The sequence below is a fragment of the Sus scrofa genome, chromosome 4 (assembly GCF_054392235.1).
Source record: "Sus scrofa isolate SSC_HxYL_T2T_F1_AM1 chromosome 4, Sscrofa_HxYL_maternal_Yorkshire_Landrace_v2.0, whole genome shotgun sequence".
Lineage (NCBI taxonomy): Eukaryota > Metazoa > Chordata > Mammalia > Artiodactyla > Suidae > Sus > Sus scrofa.
The window spans coordinates 97,560,559-97,581,583 of record NC_139386.1 but is presented as its reverse complement, the minus strand read 5'-3'; the positions used below and the strand labels follow the sequence as shown (position 1 = coordinate 97,581,583).

General features: G+C 46.9%; 1 protein-coding gene across 3 annotated transcripts; it reads right to left on the bottom strand.

Moving 5' to 3' along the window:
• Positions 1 to 6,553: 6,553 nt before the first annotated feature.
• Positions 6,554 to 20,720, bottom strand: ETV3 (ETS variant transcription factor 3). Of its 3 annotated transcripts, none has more exons than XM_021089636.2 (5): positions 20,663 to 20,720; positions 18,638 to 18,696; positions 17,816 to 18,053; positions 16,405 to 16,520; positions 6,554 to 11,317 (listed from the first exon to the last, which is right to left on the bottom strand). In XM_021089636.2, exons 2-5 carry the CDS (start codon positions 18,681 to 18,683, stop codon positions 10,182 to 10,184), a joined length of 1,536 nt encoding a protein of 511 aa, XP_020945295.1. In that variant the 5' UTR covers positions 18,684 to 18,696; positions 20,663 to 20,720; the 3' UTR covers positions 6,554 to 10,181. The 3 variants fall into 3 exon arrangements, with proteins under 3 accessions (XP_020945295.1, XP_020945296.1, XP_084877407.1); XM_021089637.2 differs by having other exon boundaries at positions 18,638 to 18,693; XM_085021281.1 differs by lacking the exon at positions 20,663 to 20,720 and having other exon boundaries at positions 18,638 to 18,731.
• Positions 20,721 to 21,025: the final 305 nt, after the last annotated feature.

Below are 21,025 nucleotides of genomic sequence, written 5' to 3'. Positions count from 1 at the left end.
ACAGTGGGAAATCCCATCAGGGTTTTAGAAGGGGTCTTGGGCTCTGCTAATTTTTTTTATTTTTGCTTTCTAGGGCTGCTCCCGCGGCATATGGAGTTTCCCAGGCTAGAGGGTTGAATCAGAGCGACAGCTGCCAGCCTTCACCACAGCCACAGCAATGCCAGTTCCTTAACCCACTGATCGAGGCCAGGGATGGAACCCGCAACCTCATGGTTCCTAGTCGGATTCTTTTCTACTGCACTATGATGGGAATTCCTGAGCTCTGTTATTTTTTTCTCAGAAGGGGCATGGAGAGTGAGAACCCCCCAGTTCTGTGGGATACGAGTTTCTGTCTGCCAAGTCAGTATTGAAAATTCTCTGGTAACCAGGGAAGTTACAGGTCGCTGGGGGATGAAGAGAAAGGCTGTAGCGTCGTGGGGAGAGCACTGGAGGAGGAGCCAGAACCTCCTAATCACCCATCTTCAGATTGGAGGCTCCTGGTGGGTTAGTGTGTCTGACAGAACTGGCCCCCAAGACAGAGACTGGCCTGCAGCAGGAGATGCAGGAGATATTGAGATGTTGAGTAAATGCCTGACTATTGTCACCTAATCACGATTTGCCTTGGCTGTCAGTTCATTCTGCTGATTTGCTTTCCCGGATGAACTGAGTCCCCAAGAGTCTCTCGAGAGCAGGGGCAGGCTGTGACTCAGGGCTGGGGCCCACCATGTTAGTTTCAGGAATGAGTGGCTGACTGAAGGCATGTGTGCCTGGAGGTCATTTCAGGCAGGGTCACACTGGCAACCGTTCCAGAAGTTTCCCTTAGAGAAATCAAGGGCCTTTTTAATTAATTTATTTATTTTTATTTTTTTTTGCTTTTCAGGGCTGCACCTGAGGCATATGGAGGTTCCCAAGCTAGGGGTCCAGTCGGAGCTGTAGCCGCTGCCTTACACCACAGCCACAGCAATTGGGGATCCCAGCCGTGTCTGCGACCTACACCAAAGCTCATGGCAATGCTGGATCTTTAACCCACTGAGTGAGGTCAGGGGTCAAACCCGCAACCTCATGGTTCCTGTTTGGATTTGTTTCTGCTGCGCCACGACGGGAACTCCAAGGGCCTTTTTAAAGCAACTTAATCCCCCGCCCTTTCCTTCTAGTCTCTGTGTGTCATCACTGAGAGGCAGGGAGGTATTTGAGAAAAAACATGGACTTTGGAGTCAGAAAATCTGGGTGAGTCCTGGTGTGGTTACTCACTAGCTGTGTTGACTTTGGTGCAATTCAATTAACTTGGTGGACCTTAGTTTTCTTTATCTGCAAAATGGGGATAATAGTAACAATAATCCAGAGAGGGCAATTTTATGCATCAATTTATGGATCCAGTATTTTAAAGCAAAGGATAAGAGCATACAAATGTTACTTGTTATTGTCAACATTGGGGTAAGAGGTCAGCAGAGGACCAAAATTTCAACATGTACAGATAAAGGTTTTTCCCGGCCTGGTCAAGAGTGGGAAAACAAAAGCAAACTTCCTTTACTGTGGTATTTGGAGGATACACCTATACCACATACCTCAGTTTCCCCTCTCTTTTCCTTCCACTTAGTTGCCTGGAGGTCAAAAGTCATACAAAGGCTCTTAATCTCAAAACACCAGATTAGGGCTGATTTCCCACCCTCTGCCTGTTTAAATTACTTTTTGAGGAATTTGGGGGAAAACACATAAACAAATCAGAAGGAAGTCCTAAGGACGCGTTGGAATGAAGGGCCCTGCAGCCAGAATCCTATTTTCTTTCTTTCTTTTTTTTTTTAAGGCTGCATGCGGGGCATATGGAGGTTCCCAGGTTGGAGGTCTAATTGGAGCTACAGCTGCTGGCCTACACCACAGCCACAGCAACACCGGATCCTTAACCCACTGATTGAGGCCAGGGATCGAACCCGCAACCTCATGGCTCCTAGTTGGATTCTTTTCTGCTGCGCCACAACGGGAACTCCCCAGAATCCTATTTTCAAGGCTGACCTCTGGCTCCTTGATGGGTCCCTCCATCCTCCTCCCTCCTTCCTCCTCCCTTCCTCCCCTCCCTCGTCAGGCCCCTGCAGGACTCAGGGTGAGAGGCCAGAGACTTCCTCATGGGCCCTTAGCTCCCTGGGGCCAAGGCTGTCAGGTTCTGACTGTTCTCCTAAACCAGTCTCTGGGCTGGAGCTGGGGTGGAGCCAGTGCACCTGATAACTGAGGGAAGGGGCAGTGATGCGGGGGCAGAGGCCTGCTGCCTCTTCACTTCCAGTCTTAGTCCAGGTTTGGACTGTACCCTCATCATTGTCTGCCCAGACCAGAACCCTGAGATCCTGGAGCCCAGGGCTGGAGACATGGGGTTCCTCCTTCATCAGCCTGGGCCCTGTGAGTCAGAGTGAGGCTCTTCTGCATGCTGGGAAGTCTTTTTTTTATTTAGGGTCGCACCCATGGCATATAGAAGTTCTCAGTCTAGGGGTCGAATCAGAGTTGCAGCTGCCAGCCTACACCACAGCCCCAGCAACTCGAGATCTGAGCCACATCTGCCATCTACACCATGGCTCATGGCAATGCTGGATCCTTATCCCACTAAGCAAGGCCAGGGATCAAGTCCGAGTTCTCATGGATACTAGTCGGGTTGGTTACTGCTGAGCCACAAGGGGAACTCCTTGGGAAGGCTTTGATCTTTGATCTTCATCCCTCCTTGATCAGTCCTTAAAACCTAGCCCAAGGAGCCTATTTGTCCAGAGCTGGATGCCCCCTCCCCTGGGCCTGCTGTGGGTGCTGGCTTTCCTCTTGCAGACTGGGACACAAGGCCTGACACCTGGAGAAACACTAAGGTTGGGACCCGTCGCACCACCCCGCATTCTGTGGGTCTGATTCTTAGAGGATGGGGTGGGAAGTGTCTTCACTCTGGCCTCAGAGATTCAAGGCCATAAATGGGAAACGTGTGGGATTCAGACTCAGGGGACAGGTTTCAATCAGCAGGACAGGTCACCCCTGTGGGCTTCATTTTTTCTCATCTGTAAAATAGGGATTGTAGACTCTGACCTCCTCTTGAGAGGGGCCAGCAGAGGTGATGTGAAAGCCAAGTCCCATTCAGAGGACAGACATAAATATCTTGGTCACTTCATTTACAAAAGGATTTTGAGGGAGTTCCTGTCGTGGCTCAGCAGTAATGAATCTGATTAGTATCTCTGAGGATGCAGGTTCAATCCCTGGCCTTGCTCAGTGGGTTAAGGATCCATCGTGGCCGTGGGCTGTGGTGTAGGTCACAGATGCAGCTTGGATCCCGCGTTGCTGTGGCTTGGTGTAGGCCAGCAGCTGCAGCTCCAATTAGACCCCTAGCCTGGGAACCTCCATATGCCGCAGGCATGACTCTAAAAGGCAATAAATAAATAAACAAGGAATTTGAGTACTAAATGCTTTATGTGCACCATTTAAGCCTCACAAAACAGGGAAACAGAGGCCGGAGAGGTTCCGTAATCTGCCCAAGGACTCACAGCCAGTAAAATGGCAGGGGTGGGACTATGGGATTAGAGCCAATTCCAGTTTATCTCCCTTCCTCAGGGAGTCAACACACCCAGCTCCTGAAAGATGAGGGAAGCAGAAGCTATGACAAGAGGGGCAGGGGTGGTGGCATTGGGGTGAGGTGTGTGTGGGGGAGGGAATGTGTGACACAGTGCTCCTCCCCATGTCCCCAATATTCCAAACCGGTATCCTGTATCCCAACCGTCAGAACCCCCTTCATATATCTCTTGTTATTCATTTATTCAACACCCATCAATATCCTCAGGATCCAGGCAGTGTGCTGGGCGGGCACTGGAGGAAAATGAACTGACCCCTGCATTGCCCCTCGGCTCCTGGACCATCCTGTGAGAGGCCAGATGGCAGAGCACTGACAACAGTGTGTGAGGGTGGTGGTACCGAGGTAAACACGGGCTGCGGAAGCACCCAGAAGAGCGCCCAGGAAAGGCCCCTGGAGGTAATGATACCTGAGCTGAATTCTGGATGAGACGTAACTAGTCAGGTGAAGCGGCAGTGAGACAGACCAGATCCGTAGTTCAGTAGGGCCAAGAGGCCTTATGGCACAAGAGTGGTTAAGAACACAGGTATTTGGAGTTCCTGTCGTGGCGCAGCGGTAAATGAATCTAACCAGGAACCACGAGGTTGCAGGTTCGATCCCTGGCCTCGCTCAGTGGGTTAAGGATCCTGCGTTGCTGTGAGTTGTGGTGTAGGTCGCAGACATGGCTTGGATCGTGTGTGGCTATGGTGTAGGCCAATGGCTGTAGCTCTGATTAGACCCCCTAGCCTGGGAACCTCCATATGCCATATGTGAGTATGGTCTGCAAAAGCAAAAAAAAAAAAAAAAAACAAAACAAAAAACAAAACCACAGGTATTGTTCATACCTGGGTTCTCTGTGACTTAGTAATACAAGTAAGCCCGTAAGCCTGGTACATGGTGACTGTTCTCTCTGCACTGGCTGCTGTGGTGGTTGCAACTTCGGCTTTCTGTGGGGTGGAAGACTGTGTATATGCGTGCGTGCCTGCGTGCGTGCGTGCGTGTGTGTGTGTGTGTGTGTGTGTGTGGTTAAGGACAAGGCCTATAAACAGGGAGATAATGGGGAGCCATGGAAGGCTTTGTTCTCTACCTGCTCATCCTGACAGGCTCTGAGACTTACACTTTCCCCTCATTCTCTCCCTGCTCAGCCTCCAAGGGTTCTCAGTGGGACCTCCATCTTTTTCCTCACTTCTTTCTCCCAGTTCACCATCACTCCTCTCTTTGCTCAGAATTTGCTCAGGCAACAGAAGAAAGGGTGGGGGAAAAACTGTAATTGTAATGTATACATGTAAGGATAACCTGACCCCCTTGCTGTACAGTGGGAAAATAAAAAAAAAAAAAAAAAAAAAAAGAATTTGCTCAGGATTTGACTACTTGCCATACAATTCATTTTTTTTTTTTTTTTTTTTTTTGGGCTGTGCTTTGTGGCATGTGGAAATTCCCACTCAGGGACTGAATCTGAGCCATAGCAACAACCAGAGCCACAGCAGAGACAAAGCCAGATCCTTAACCTGCTGCGCCACAGGGAACTCTGCCATACAATTCCATGCACTGAATGGTCAATGTAGGGTGGCAGAACCAGATGGTCTGGGATCCTGATCTGAAAATTATATTGGTTCATTCCTAACAAGCCTCACTTTGCATTCAGTGAAGAAAGGAAAGAAAGCTCTCCTAGCACGAGGGTCTCGGTCTGCATCCAAGCCTATTCCCACCTTGATTTATGTTGTTTCAAGGAGTCAGCCAGTTAGCTTCTGTCACTTCACTTTTTCCCACCAAAATGAGTTAATAGTCTTCTTGAGCAGAGACGTTAATTTGATAGGCTGGCCTTCTTGCTCCTCTTTGGCCTAGCCCACATTTTTTTTTGCATAATATTGGGGATGGCCATTGCTAGCACTGTAAACTCTAGGTTATCTCCTAAGACCCTTCATAATCCATCCTAGTTTGCCTCTTCAGCTTCACCCTCATCAATCCCAGCCTTCCTGAACTCACAGGACCCTTTCACAGAAGTCAAATTTAATGCCTTGCTGTGATTCTACAAATATTGGGCTCTCTAGAAGGTCAATCTGCCTATCTCAAGAATGAAATGAGATTACCTATTTTTCTTAGGATGTGTTAAATGATACTCAATGTCCCACCAAGAGCCCTTCCTACTCCTTTGGATTTTCTTTTTAGGACCAAACCCATGGCATATGGAGGTTCCCAGGCTAGGGGTTGAATCAGAGCCGTAGCTGCCACAGCCACAGCCACTTCGGATCTGAGCCGCATCTGTGACCTATGCCACAGTTCACAGCGATGCTGGACCTTAACCCACTGAGAGAGGCCAGGGATCAAACCCACGTCCTCAACGATACTAGTCGGGTTCAATACTGCTGAGCCACCACGGGAACTCCTCCTCTGGATTCTTGTCCTCTGCCGAGAAATACTAGGTTTCCCTAGCACTGGCTTGCCATGTACTTAAAACCAAAACATCATCACCACCATCACCTTTATTGGGATATTACTCACATACCAGAAAGTCACCCTTCCAGAGTGATTTTAATTCAGTAGCTTTCATATTCAAATTGTACAAATTTTCCCACCATCTAATTCCAGAATATGTTCATCACCCCCAAAAGAAAATGTGAACCACTGGCAGTCCCTCTCTACAGCAACCACTAATCTATGCTGTCCCGATGGATTTGCCTATTCTGAACATTTCATATAAACAGATGCATAAAGTGTGGCCTACTGTGCCTGGCTTTGCCATGTACTCTTTATGGATCCTCAAATCAATCGGGAGGTAGAAATTTCCCCAGTAACTTGTGTCCCCCAGCCCTTCTTTATCTAGCAGCCGTCATGGACTCAAGAAAATTGATAATCTCCAAAACTGTTCAGGAACCTACCCTGACTTTGTTGGTCTTTGTGCAATAGGAATAAAAGTGTGGGGGTGGGCAAGCTGGCACGCAGCAGACAAATTCTCTGGCATAACCACTCGGGCTCAGTGTTATCAACAAATCCGATACTCTGCAAACATTACTTAAAAGTATTTTTTTTTATTTAATTTCTGAGGTAAAATACTTTTTTTTTCTTTCAACTTCCATAACAAAATACAGAGCTATCAGATACCCCTGGAAAAAAATATGTATATTATACATATATTTCTATAACATTACATCATATATATATAATATATATATGCAAAAATTTGAAGACTTTATAGAAAGCGGAACATCTAAAAGGCACTGCACAATGGAGTTAAGATTACTTACATTTTATGTACATATACACACTTTATTCTGCTTATGTGGATAGCTAGTGAAGTCATCTTTCACATGTGAATTCTCATAAATCCCTGCATCACAATTTCATAACTCAAAGAATGTCTAAATATTTCAAAACAAATTAATGGGCAACCACCCTCCCCACCCCCCAAAAGAAACAAAAGAATGGAACAGTTCTTGAAAGATTGGATTAAAAAAAATTTTTTTAAACAAAATTTAAAAGTATGTTCCACTACTGTTTACAAAACATGAAACACAAACATAATTATGGAATAAATAAAAAACAAGGGACAAACAGCCAAGTGACTCTACCCGCTTGGTGAGAAGTGATATACTTCAACTATTTTTTTTTTTTTTTTAATGCTTCTGAAAGTTTCTTGGCCCACTGAGGACTAGGGTGCGGTAATTCCCTGTGTTAGTTAGCGAGCTGGGTTTAATGCAGTGCAGCTTGCAAACTGGGGATTGAAGAGACTTAGTGAATTGTTTATATTTCACTCCTAGCTGTTCTTAGAAAACAAACACAACAAAAAACAGCTCAACAAGGCTGGATGCCCTGAAAGGATCTCTACTATTTTCTTCTCTATAGTCAAAAAGGCTAACAGGTTGCATGAACAGATTCTTGAGTAATAAAATTTCAAGATTTATATTTGCAAAATTTTAAACATTTGGCACAGCAAAAGTTGGAAAAGCTGGGGCCGGAAAATAGGTCTGGTCTTGTCCCCCTGCACCCATTCCACCTGCTGTTGGGACAGTGACGAGATGCTCACAGAAGGGAAAGGCCTGACTTCGCGCCAGCCTGGTGACAAGTGCTGCCAAGAGTGGGCTCAGGGAGAAACAATTACCTCCTGCCCCTTTACCCCAGGAAATACCAGTGACCTCCACATCCCCTAGTTCACTTCCTGGGCAGGCCTGAGTTCGGCTCTTTGTGGGACCCTCCCCTCAACCCCAACCCCAGTGTGCAGTGCAAATCAATCAATGATTTACTGGTGGAATGGCAATCAAAGGAAACAGTTAAACACCAAACAACTTCTTAAAGCCAAAAACATTCTTCATGGAGTTGAACATCTTTTGAGTGTTTTTTCAAGTGTAAAAGCAGTGACTTGTTCAAACAGAAGCAGCATCTAGGAATTAATTCTGGCACTTGGGTTCTAGGGGGTTACAGGTATGCATCACGGATTTTTTTTCTCCCTCTTATTTTAAAGGCCTCATGTTTCTATTCCTGAGTTCATACTGACACCTGCCGGCCCTCCCCACTAGTGGACAGGGACGGTGGACAGCCAGCCTCCCTGGTTAGACCGGGCGATGCCGAGCAGAGATGCCTCTTCCAGCTGCCCAGGCTTGCTTTCTGATTCGAGGTAAGTCAAGGTACAGAGAAAGAAACTGACAAAAACACAACTAACCAAAGGCAGCCTGACCAAAGCCTGAGTTGTTAGGGACCACTCTCCTAATCCCTTTCCCAGGGAAAGACAAGTCACTCATGGAATCTGAATCAAACAAGGGGGAGGACATGTGCTAAAAAAATAGCACAATGGACTCAAGTCATCTTAAGCCACCTAATAACTTGCTCTCCTGCCCTAACCTTTCCCAGGCCCCTTGCTCATGCATGCACTCTGGTTTAAAAAGGACCCCCCCCACACACACACCATGAAGACAACTCTCAAATGCTTCTTAGTACAGAGTTCACCTCGGTTAAGATGGAGTTGGGAATTTCTCCATTTTCCAGATAGCATCCCTGTGCCCACTCCTCGCCCCCATCAGATACGGGTTATTTTTTTCTCTCCCTGTTGGTTGGTGGACCTCAGCCGTGCTAGGTACTTCCGTACACTACATACTTACACATGCGTGTGCACAGCTGGCTGTGGCTGCTTTCTCCCTGCCCCTAGCCCAGACCCCTTTTGCTTCATTTGAGATCAATACCTTCCCACTCCTTTCAAGTTGATGGATGGGAATTTCCTGGAGTTTCATGTAGGAGAGTTAACTGATCATGAGAATTAGAACAATTGAGGGGAATGGGTACCGCAAGAAGGGCAACATCGCACAGGACAGACACCCACTCTTTCACTTATGCCAGGCCTCCTGGCACATGCCTGCCTTCTGTGTCTCCTGTCCACCTCCTCCTTCAGTCTCAATAAACATCCACTTGCACCCCCAGCTACCTTCTGCATTTCTAGGTACCATATGCCCTCAACTCCCTCAATCCTGCCTTTTTGCTACCCATCCCAAGAACACCAAGATGGGATGATTACATATCAGCCTAAAACGTAAGCATTTTTCAACACGCCTGGATTACGTGAAACATTGTCCATGCCCTTTTACAGGGTCACGCTGACAGACCCGTATCATGTTGAAGTATGTTCATGGTTAAGGCTTGACTTGAGAAAACAGTAAGAGAACCGGACCCAACGGAAGGACATCGTCGACTCTGTCTTGTCTCTCAGTGAACTCGCTCAGTCACACTTTGGTTTGGCTCCCCAAACCCAGGATGGAAAAACAAAACCAAACCAAAAAAACAACCAAGAACATTGTTGTGTTTTTGTTTTTTTAAAGGCATTGGGTTACTTCCTCCTGCCCTCTTCTTTCTTCCCTGAACAAGAGTTTACAACTCATCATGGCTTCTCGATAGGTGAAGTAGGTGAGATGTCCAAGAAATTCACAGCAGGGCTTCCTGTCTTGACCTTGTAGGGGAGGCTCAGGGCCTGTGCCTTCCCAGCTCCATTCTAACTGGCAGTACATTTCATGTTTCCTGAAAACATTTTATAAGGAAGGGGGAAAAAAAAAAAAAAGCCAAACAACCACAAAGGGAAAAAGAAAAAGAGCAACATCTGAACATTCCCCTGCCCCAGTAAGACAGATTATCGTATTCCTCCCCTGAAATAAATGTAAAGGAACAGGTCAGGCAAAACACTCAGTACTAATGGTCTCTCACTGCTCAACCTCCCAACCACACCCCCTTCCCTTTTCTGTATAGCGCTCAGAGCAAAATAAATTCATTAATGGCTTTCCATACATAAATACAATAGAAAAGCAAGAAGTCCGGAACCTGAACTATCCTGGGACCAGACGGTCTCTTGGCCCTCTGGGAGTCTGTCAGAAAGTGTAAGCCCCACCAGGAAACAGAGGCTCTTTCTCCTTTCAGTTCAATACCCGTTCCGTGTCCTACTCACCAGGAAAAAAAGTGTGTTCACATCCCACCTAATATACAACAGAAGATACCCTATCCTATCCCCCAAACATAAAAATACAAGTCTATGCCCCTAGAATGATCAAACCAGTCTAATTCCCTCCCCACCCCACCCCCGCCCTGAAATCTTGCTACATAAATACATGTGTGTGTTTGATTATAGTATAAACAGCTCCCAATCCGCTTCCAGCTTCCAGTTCTACGCGTCAGCAGCGGCCGTTGCCAAGCCCCTGGGTCCTGACCCGTTCCAGAGGAACTTGCCGTTCTTGCTCAGCTCCCGGGCTCCAGGGTCATCATTCCAGCGTCGCTTCAACCGAAGCTTGGGGGGCATCACGGCATCTTCTTTCTTCTCAGGGGCACTGGGCTCCTTGCCAGGCCTGTCCTCACTGTCTTCAGTCACCTCGAGGGGCTCTTCACCTGGGGTGCTAATGGGTACAGAGGGCCAGACGGGCGGAGCAGCTGGGCGGACAAAGATGGTGCCTTTTTCCTCTTCTGTGGTCCTGCTTGGCACAGTGCCCTCGTCTTGGGAAGGCTCCTCCTTCTCTCGGGCCGGCTGCCGGAGACTCTCAGGATCCTTTTCAGGGGCTGGCTCCACCTTAATTCTCGGGGGGACAGGAGCCAGCGTGGGAACAGTGACAGGTGCTGCCTCCTCACTGCTCTCCACCCTCTCCCGGTTCTTCCGCCCAACGGGCGGGGGCTGCAGCTTGATAGAAAACTGGGCTGACTCCTCGGGATGCATTTGGCACTGCAGTGGTGGAACCATGAGCCCAGGGTAGCGGGGAAATGTCCGTGGACTCAGATGGTAGTTGAACACAGAACAGGCTTGAGAATGAAGGTAGTGTTTCATTTCCTCGGGGTTGAAGGAGAAGCAACTGCTGCTGGTGAAGGGGCTCAGGCCTGGCGATGGGCTATAGGAGAAGATGGTGGGAGTCAGGGAGAGGGCTGGTGAAATGGGGACATTAAGGACACCTCCACGGCTAGGGATCGGAGAGACGGCGAAGGGACTGTGGGGGTCGGGGTATATCCCCGGCCTAGTGAACAGAGGAAGCATGATGTCAGGCTTGCGCTTCGGATGGCCCAGCCCTCCACTGACAGCATTCCGGGAGGACAGGAGATCCACGCCCCGGCGCCAGTCAGCGGCTGGGCCATCCTCCAGCTCCGAAAGCTCCACCTTTCTATCGGTGCCATTACTTGGCTCCTGGCCAGAAGCAGGGAGGGAGCTGGCAGAGAACCGGCCTGGCTGCACATCGCTAGTCGGGGAATGGGTCTCCAGAGGTGGGAAATGGAACCGGGAAGAGGCTGTTGGCACTGGTGGCGCACTCTGGGGGACCACACCTGTGAGGGTGGAAGAGACAAAAGGCTACTTTAGAGGTCTGGTCATTCGCCATCAGCAATTCAACTCATGCTAAAGAAGTACACGATGTGGAAGAGCAACAGGAAACAAAGCCTCCAGCTGGACGGAGTCCCTCAGCTGTCTGTCTCCTCAGCTTCCTCTACTCAATTCAGTCGCCATCTTTCTCTGGCCTCTTCTACACTCTCAAGTATCATTTACTTATTCGGCTTAATAATCAGAAGGTCCTTCCTATCACTTGAATGACCTGAATGGGCATGAGACCCTCCTACTCTGCAAGTCTAAATACCGTGTATGTGTCCCCCTCTTTAATTCTCAGCTTTGCAAGGTCTTTTCTCGTATTTTCCTAGTTTTAGCCACATCTACAAAGCAAACAAACAAACCGAACCAACCAGCCAGCAAACCTGGAAATATGTATGACATTATTGTATGACATGTATGACATCATGCATTATTGCATGAAAAGCCCCAAAACCCTGCATCTCACATACATGAACAGAAACAAGACCATCTTGTAAGAATAAAAACAGATCACAAAAAAGGGCCATGTTTGTTAAGGTAGTTTCCCACTGTATACCATTTCTGATATACAATCACTACTGTGCAGAGGTTTAAGTATTTTTCAATCTCTCCAAATCTACTTTTCTCTAAAAGATTCTATATAATGATCTCCATTCCCATCCTGTTTCCAATGCTTTTCAAGCTCTGAGGAGGCTGGGAGAAAGTCCACTACCTATGAATTCCTCTCCTAAGTTTGCATACTAAAATTTGAAGCTCTAAGCAGAAACCAACATTGTGCCAAAATGTCAGCTCCAGAGGCTCGTGAGTTCTCAACTCCCCCAAAACCATCCTTCTGATAACCAGAGCATAAGAAAGGTCTGGGGCCTCCGGGACCCTTTGGGTTCCTGGGAGGTATCAGAGGCTTCTACCACTGATGGTGTCACAGGAGGGCTATTTTTATTTTGAGGGAAGGCCAAAGGAGAAGGAAATAAGGGAGAAGTAAGAAAAAAAATCCAAATAAGTGAAAGCGTGGTGATCTGGAAGAAACGAGAGGTACACAAGATACCATGTAGGTAGGAAATGCTTGTGATTATTAGCTGCGTTCTTCTCTTCTTTTTATGAGGCAGTCACCCTCAGCTAGGACTCTGGACGGGGCTGGTTATGTGTAAGACTCTAGCTTTCCTGGCATGTGTGTCTGAGTAACACTGCACCAGAGCAGTATTTTCCAAACTGATGTTCCACAGAAAACTTCTGCAGGATTTTCTAAAACCACTGATTTAATCGTGTCATTAGGAAAAACAGATGGATGACCTTGGATATAATTTGAGTAGAGTCAAGCAGGTCCCCAAAGTATCTCTTCCACCAGCCTATTACAGTAGCTAAAATTTGATTCCTTTTTGATTCTCTTGGATCCTGATTTTCTATTAAGAACACATCTTTTCAAAAGCAAAAAACCACTTGTGTGTCCTCAAGGACGGAGTAAGCATAATGTGGGGGGAAGGGAGGTGGTAGAGAAGGTCCTGTCTCCTAAACAATTTACTGTATCTTTTTTTTCCCCCAAACTCGAGGACATTTCGGTCTCTACACAGGCTAAAGGACACTGTAACCCTGTGAAAAGGCAAGAGAATACACAGCATCTTCCAAATGCATTAGTGGGAGTGAAGGAAGGCAATTTGGAGGGAGCATTCTGGATCCCTCACCTCTGACTAACCACAGGAGCCCTACTTTTTATATGTATGCCAAGATTGCAAATCCAAGATTTTGTTTGAAAAACAAATTTGCCGCTTAAAAAATATGAGTAACACTGTTACGAAAGGAGACCACCTTTGTGGAGCGTTATGAAATCTGAGTAGCAGGGCTGGAAAATGCGGGTTTGAATTTTAGTTCTAGCCCCTTCTACCCTGTATCTAGTGCAAGCGACCAACTGGTTTTGGAACTTCTTTGGCAAAATGGACATAAGGGCCTTGCCTAGGTTCAAACCATGGCCCTACCACTTAAGAGCTGTGTATACTCTGGGTAACTTACTTATTTTTCCTTGCTTCAGTTTCCTTACTTGTAAAATGGAGAGTAATAGGACTAATTCTCACGCTATGAAAACTACAGGAGTTAATCTTTGTAAAGTCCTTAAACTAGTAAGTACCAGCACATAGAAAACTGCATGTATTTGTTAAAGTAAATAATTTATTAGATAACAATCATGGTTTAAAAAGCAAAAGTTTAAAAGGTGTATATCATTTAAATATGGACCATATATTAGATAACAGTATTAGAGCAACATTAAACTTTCCGGAGATGGTCAGGTTACTGTGATGAGAAGAATGTCCTTGCACCTGGGAGATACATGGTGAAGCACACAGGGGTGAAGCATCGTATCTGCAACTTAATCTCAAAAGATTTCAAAAGTATATATAAATAGAGATAAAGCAATGCTATTGACTAGTGAATCTAGATAGAGGATACATGGGTGTGTGCTGTTCTATTCCCCCCCCCCCCCCCCCCGTTTTTCTGGAGGTTTAAAGTTTTCTAAGATAAAGATAAACGTAACATTACTGGGGTGGGGAAGGCATGAAGTGAGAGGGCGAAAGCCTAACCTTGAACTGGTTTGCCCTGCCCCCACACCCTGAGAGGTCAGCATTTTCACTAGTATCTTCTGTATCTTTCCAAGGTTTCTTATGTAAGTATGAGTAAATACTAAAAAATACATTTGACAATATATTTTAGAGGATGCTTTTAAAATGAGATCCTCTATGTAGAAGTCCTTTCAACACTACCCAAATGTTAAGTACTGTACCCTGAATTGTTAACTGTGAGCAGGACTCTGGGGAAGGGAAAGGAGAACAGTCCCTTCACTTTGTACTTGATAAATTTCTGTATTATTATGTTACAATCAGCATGTATTGCTTCTATTTTTAAAAACACACAGTTCAAAAATAGCCCAAATGTATTAACCCACCATCTAGATATGCTCTCTCTAGACTCCAGGATCTAAATCCACAAAGCCCTGCTTCTTAGAGGCTTATCACATTCCACCTTGTATTCCCAACTGTATTAAACCTCATATATCTTATCTCTCCTGCTAAATTTGAAGTTCCCTCAAGGAAAGAATCTTTTTTTTTTTTTTTTTTTTTTTGTCTTTAGGGCTTAACACATTATCTGCTGAACAAATGAATGACTCTCAAACCCTAGGAAGGAATGTATGGTCTATTAAATAAGAGCTAGATGTCAACAGCTCAATCTCTCAGGAATTGTTTCCTGAGAAAAGTGTTGAACAGATAACTGTATTCAAGCCGCCCTGATCAATCTTTGACTTTACAGCCATGCCTAATTTTATCGTTTGTAAAATGAGGATTCTGAGATGTGTACTTTACTGGTCTGGGAGAGCTGCAAGAGTTAACTCACAAAAACACTGGGCAAAAGTACTTCCATTAAGGAGATGTTCAAAAAAATGTTACATTCCTTTGCCATCATAAAAGTTAACCTGAAACATTTGGTCTATCTGGGTAAAAGTTCTCTAAGACCTAATGACTCTAGTTCTCTGGGATTATCTTCATTCAGGATGTAAAAACCAAGCAGCAAGCCTAAAAGAAATGGACACTGTTTTGCTTTCCCTATGATTTTTTGATTAGGATCTTGAGTTTAGATAAGGATCAATGTTGGCTCAACTGCCTTCCCTGGGAGAATAGGTGGTGCTAGGCCACTACTGTTAGGTTTCCAGGTCAGAGTCTTCACAGAGTGAGGGTCCAGATTTTCTTGCCCTGGAAAAGCATATTATTTCCAAGGGCGGAGGGATGCCCCACTCTAGGCTGTCCAAGTGGCTGGACATGTAGGTTTTCAACAGGAAAAAAAATGGGTCAAAGGCAGGAGAAAAAGACCAACACACCCTGGTATACCCAGCTGGTCAAAATTCCTCTAGGTACACAGGGAGGGGGCAAGAGCGAAAAATAGAGGAAACAAGATTCCAGTGGTTAGAACAGGTTTGATTTCCTAACGCCTCTCCCTCAGGCACAAGGAAAGAAAACAGGTTGTAATTAGAGAGATGCATTCCAATACCACTTTTTTTTAAATGCATGCCCCAGGGACAGGAGGGAGTGGTTACTGGAGAGATGGAACTGTAATGATAGCAGCATCAAGCTAAAACTGCCCTAACTTGTTGTGTGTAGTAATTACATATCTGCAATGGATCTCAGCATTATATTCTCTCAGCCACACCCCTGCTCTAATTTTTCAGCGTTCTTCCAACTTTTCCCAGAGAAGCTGTAATACTACAGAATCACAATCAGATTTCGTTGCCTTAACACAGTGTCACAAGGACAGAGCACTGATGGACTGGTCACAAACCAGTTAAATACAACCTCTTTTCTTGGGCAGGGGTCTGATTTGCATCTTAAAACAAATAAACAAACACCCTTATCGGAGACTACCTTCTGTATCCCAGACCCAAAACCTCTGCTAGAGGAGCTGTAAGGGAAAGCTGTCGCATGGAGAGCCTAGAGGGGAAGCCTTGCAGCACTGCAGAGAAGGTCAAGTAACCCTAGAGTCCTGGTCTCTGAGGAGTTGCCGGTGCAGATCAAAGACACTGCTTTTCACTGCAAACATATGAACCTTCCCTTCTGTGATCAAGGATGCTGTGGTTTTGATGATATTCACTTGATAAGGGTGAGACTGGCTGTTTCACAGAAAATCGGAAGTGTTTGTAGAAACCAGTTCTTGTCTATGAAAGAGCCATTGGGCAGGGTGTTAAAACTGTGAGTCCTGAACTTCATGATCAACATAAACCTATGGAACACCATTCCTCAAGAGGCCAACGGAATAATAATATCTAGGAGATGACAAATAATATGCAGAAAAAGGAACCTGATAAACAACCCAAATCTATCTTGACGCTTCAGAGTCTATCACTTCCTGTATGAGACAGATGGGGACACCTAAGCAAGAACGCGGAGGGAATCCAGGAGATCACATTGCTTTGGTGTTTTAAAATACCCCATAAACATGACAAATCTCAGACTTGGCTTTGTAAAATTCTCTCAACTCACAAATTTATTCCCCACCAAGAGAATCTGCATCTTACCATTTGACCGAATGTTGATGAATGGGTAGTTGGGCATCACCAGCTTGTTGAAGTTAAATTTATAAGTAAACCTTTTCCCTTTTGTTTTATGAAGGATCCTCTTGTTGTAATAGTATCTGTAAGAACAGGAATATATGTGGACTTAGGTTCTAGCTACCGACAATTTTTGATACACTTAGGTAACCACCACAATCAACAACTCTTGTTCTAAGTATTTCTTGCAAACATGACTATTATTGTTTTGCAGCCTTGCCTTCAGGTTAGAGCTGGGAGACTTAAGAGCTTACCTTCCCCATTCAATTTTCAACTAAATCTAGTCCTTGTATAGACTTTTACAAAAGACAGCGCTGAGATCCTGAACACCTATCCTAGCCCCAACCACCTTTCTTCTTCATCTCTCTATGGTTTCAATTCTTTAATCCATTTCCTTCCTGTTCCACCATAGGTCACTGGCTAGTTTCTCTTTTCTGCCTTGCCCAGGCAGGGGGAGACAAATTTTTTCGGAGACCTGATGTGGGAAGTCTGCAGGCCTGAGCTCAAGGCATAGATGAAGGAATGTAGAACTCTTTTCTGGTGGCAGGTCAAACAATGGTACACCGTGATGAAGAAAACAGCAGTCAGCTCGGCCTACTTCACTTTCAAATAGAAGTAAGAGGCTTCAGTGATGCTGCTGCCCAGATTTTACATTTAGGCTCACTAAGAAGGAAGGAAGGCAGAGGAATTTCAATGTACTGAGAACCTTTAGCCTTGAATCTATTCAATGGCACAGGTTATAAACGTCCTTCTGGCCCCTGGAGTAGCACAGTGGAAACCAACCTGACTAGGAACCATGATGTTGCAGGTTTGATCCCTGGCCTTGCTCAGCAGGTTAAGGATCTGGCGTTGCTGTTGAGCTGTGGTGTAGGTTGCAGACGCGGTTCAGATCCTGCATTGCTGTGGCTGTGGTGTAGGCTGGCAGCTACAGCTCTGATTCAACCCCTAGCCTGGGAACCTCCATATGCCACGAGTGCGGCCCTAAAAAGCAAAAAAAAAAAAAAAAAAAAAAAAAAAAGACAAGGGGAAAAGAGAACCTGAGCAAACTTAGTCTAAACTATTTCTTTGGATTATAAATGAGCTTCAATCCATGTTTCACCACACACTCTCGCCCACTACAGAAGCAGAATCGGCTGTCTGTCAGGATCCAGTGCCAGCCACTTTGGAATTCCCTCCTACATATAACCAAAGATATGCCTTTTCTCCTCCTGTGCCTGCGCTACTCAACAGCTCTTCTACTCCCACTTTAAAGCTACACATTATTCACGAGTGTAATCTCTTATCACCTGATAACTTTTCATCTAACATTCACCAAACTATTCAAGACTCCTTCCTTCCAATCTGTTAACACAATGGATTTGGGAATCCTTTCCCTTACCTCAGGGCCCGGCTCAGCTTGTCATAATTCATCTGTGGTTTGCACTTCCTGCGGCCCCAGAGGCGGGCCACCTCGTCGGGATCCTTGATGACGAATTCCCCGTATTCTCCCTGCTGCCAGGCGATGACATGGCGGAACTCCTCCTTCTGCAGCAGCTCCAGGATAAAGTGCCACAGCTGGATCTGCCGGGAGCCTGGGGATGACTCTGTTTTATAGGCCCAGTCAGGAAACTGATACCCTTTAATGTGAAAAGGGCAAGATAAAGGTAGTCAGGAGCTGGGTACATACATACCAGCACCCCCAACTTCACATTCCAGCGCTCAGAAGCTCTAGAGTGCTGTGCAAACATGCCACAAACACCCTTTTGCTCCGCTGGGACTAACCACGACAGTGGAGAGGAAAGCAGAGAAGTTACCTTTCTTTGCGGCAATCATTAAATCTGAGTTGGGGAGCAGCACCCAGGTGTCCTAATCTCGCACCCTTTCAGACTTTACTAAACCTCATGCCTATCTTCTGTGGACATGAAAGTTCTAGAGGGATCAAACAAGAAAGATAATGTGTTTGGAAAATACCACCTTACCCCCCTGGGCTGGAATTGTGTCTCTAATAGGAAAGAGGCTCTAAAGCTTGGGATAAAGGTGTGGTGACCGGCTATGTTAATGTACACCCATAGGAAACAAGCCTACAACTGTCCTAGCAGTAGCCGCCCTGTCAAGGGCCTGTCAGGTATGGTCTGGCATTTGAGAACAGAGCCCAAGTGGAAAGAGAAGGAACCACTAAGGGACATTCCAGGTACATCAGAGATGATTAACTTCTGCTCACCTCCACCTCCTTCTGGCTTTTCCACGATGCTACAGCCTGCTTTCATTTTCACCCTCCTGCTGAGAGATACAAGCCACATCAATTACTTTAAGGTGTTATTTATTTATTATCCTCCCAAGGTTTTCTGGCATAGCCTTTCCCTAAACTTCCTTTTCCCTGTCTTTCCCTCCTTATGTAACCCTCTTCAAACGTGTCACCTCCAAACTGCTAATCCCCAAGTCATCAAATGATGGTCCTCAGGTCATCAGCTGCAAAGGCCATAATTATCTCTCACCTGACTTTAAACCACAAATTGTACACACTGTCTTTAATATTTGCTTTCTTTCTCTTGACCAGCCCTTCAAACATAAAAAGGAAGGGTATGGTGAAATGGGTCCCAAAAGGCAGCCAAAACAAGTCAGACAGTTTGTCTTCTATTACTAGACAGGCCCTGATGCCAAGATACACAAACCTAAGTTCACCCAGATGTACCAGTTTAAAGAAAAGTGCAAAAAAAAAAAAAATCCAAATCCATCTGATTGCCACTCAAGAATGAACATCTGACTTTGATTTACTGAATTACGGGAGATGGGAGAGGAAAAACTCCTTCCAGTCAGAAAACCCCTTCCTCCTTGAAAAACACCCTGGGATACAGGAAGTAAACACACTATATGTACAGTTACTCTACACAAGAAACACTCAACACACAGACACACTCTGCCGATTCTTCTCCTGAGAGAAAAATGTACACTTTCTCCCTTGAACAGAAAGGGGAAAGAAAAAAAAAAAAAAAACGCAGGCATTGCTGACAACCTTCTGTTCAACAAGTGGAGGGAGTCTGGCTGTGATCTGAATTCATTCTATCCAGATTTACAGTTCCTTAATAAATTTCCTGTTCCTAGCAGCAAGCAGCCTTGTATCAGTCATTCCTTTAGCAAAAAGGAGGGAAGGGTAAAACTGCCAGAGGGATATGCGGGCAGAAGGCAGATCTACCATCACCCAGGCAGTTCCCCAGGGTGAATGACAGGCCCTCAGTACCAACAGCAGCAGGAGTCTGGCGGGAATGTAGGTGCCTTAGTGACCCCAGGGTGGGGTGGGTACAAATTCCTAATCTTGAAATTTCATCTTCCCTAGGATTCCTCTAGATCCTTTGAAATTTTTTTCCTCACATACATATTAAGAAGACCAGCAAGTTTCGGTCTATGCAACCACCAGGGAACAAGGACGAGATAAATACCCCAAAGGAAGGAGAAAACAAACATAAACAAACACACAGTTACATACACAAAATACACAATAACAAGGCCCCAGGGCTGAGGCAGGAGTTTCCTCTGCCGGCTGCTTCCATCTCTGTGACAATGAGAGAGGAAAAACACTAATTTCCCCACGGCTCCAGGAAGCTGATCTGGACGCAAACTCCTAGATTGCTCTGTCGGGTCTTTATCCTGCCACGAGAATATCCTTCACCCACGACGACTCTGGGGTCCACACCCCGCTGAAACAATGACTTGCCCAGGAAGCTCTCTCCTGACATCCCAACTCCTCGATTTCACCCATCAAGGCCTCCCTCGCAGGAACCCGGAGACGCCTCTTCATGCTTTTCGCAAATTCACTCTGAGGACACTCTGTCCAAGTAGGGTCACTCATCTCAACTCTGCAAAGCCCAGCAGGCCCCTCGCCCTCCCCCGGACCGCGACCATTCCCCAAAGAGGGAGAATGAGGCTTGCAGAGCCTGGCGCCACGGATCCCCCGCTGCAGCTCCTGGTCCCGGCTTCCGCAACCCCCAGAATCTCCTTTCTACCTGCCTCGCGGCCGGGTCTCCTTCGCCCGGTGGCCTCGAGGCTCAGCGAAGCCACCGCACGAACGCTGCCTTGGTCCCCGTCGCCCCTCAGCCACGGGGCCCCCCTCCTCCCCCGCCCCCCGCGCTGGGGGAGGCCCGGCCGGGTTGGTACGTGGACCGCCCGGCGGCCCCGACAGCGGGGACGCTGTCCCCGCCGAGGCCGGAAGGTCGGCCGGGAGCGGCTGGGCGGCGAGGCCGGGACTCACCTCTCGCCGGCACGGTCCGTCTTCGGTCCCGTCTCCTCCGCGGCGTCTCCGGCTCCTCCTCATCCACCCCAGCAGGAAGTGACCTCCTCGGCTGCTTTCGTCACTTCCATCCTCAGCGGAGAGGGCGGGGGAGGAGGCGGCGCCCTCCCGCCGGTCTCCCAGCCGTGCCGCGCCGCACCCAGCCGCGTCTCCCTTTCCTTTCTCCTTTCCGCAGACGCCGACTTCCGCCCGCACCCCGCCCCCGGCGCGCGCTCCTCCCGCCGCGCAGCCCGCGCAGCCACCCCGGCGCGGCGCGTGCGTCACGCTGCGGGGGCACGTTACGCACGCTCGTGGCGAGCGGCGGGCCGCGGGGTCCGGGGGGCG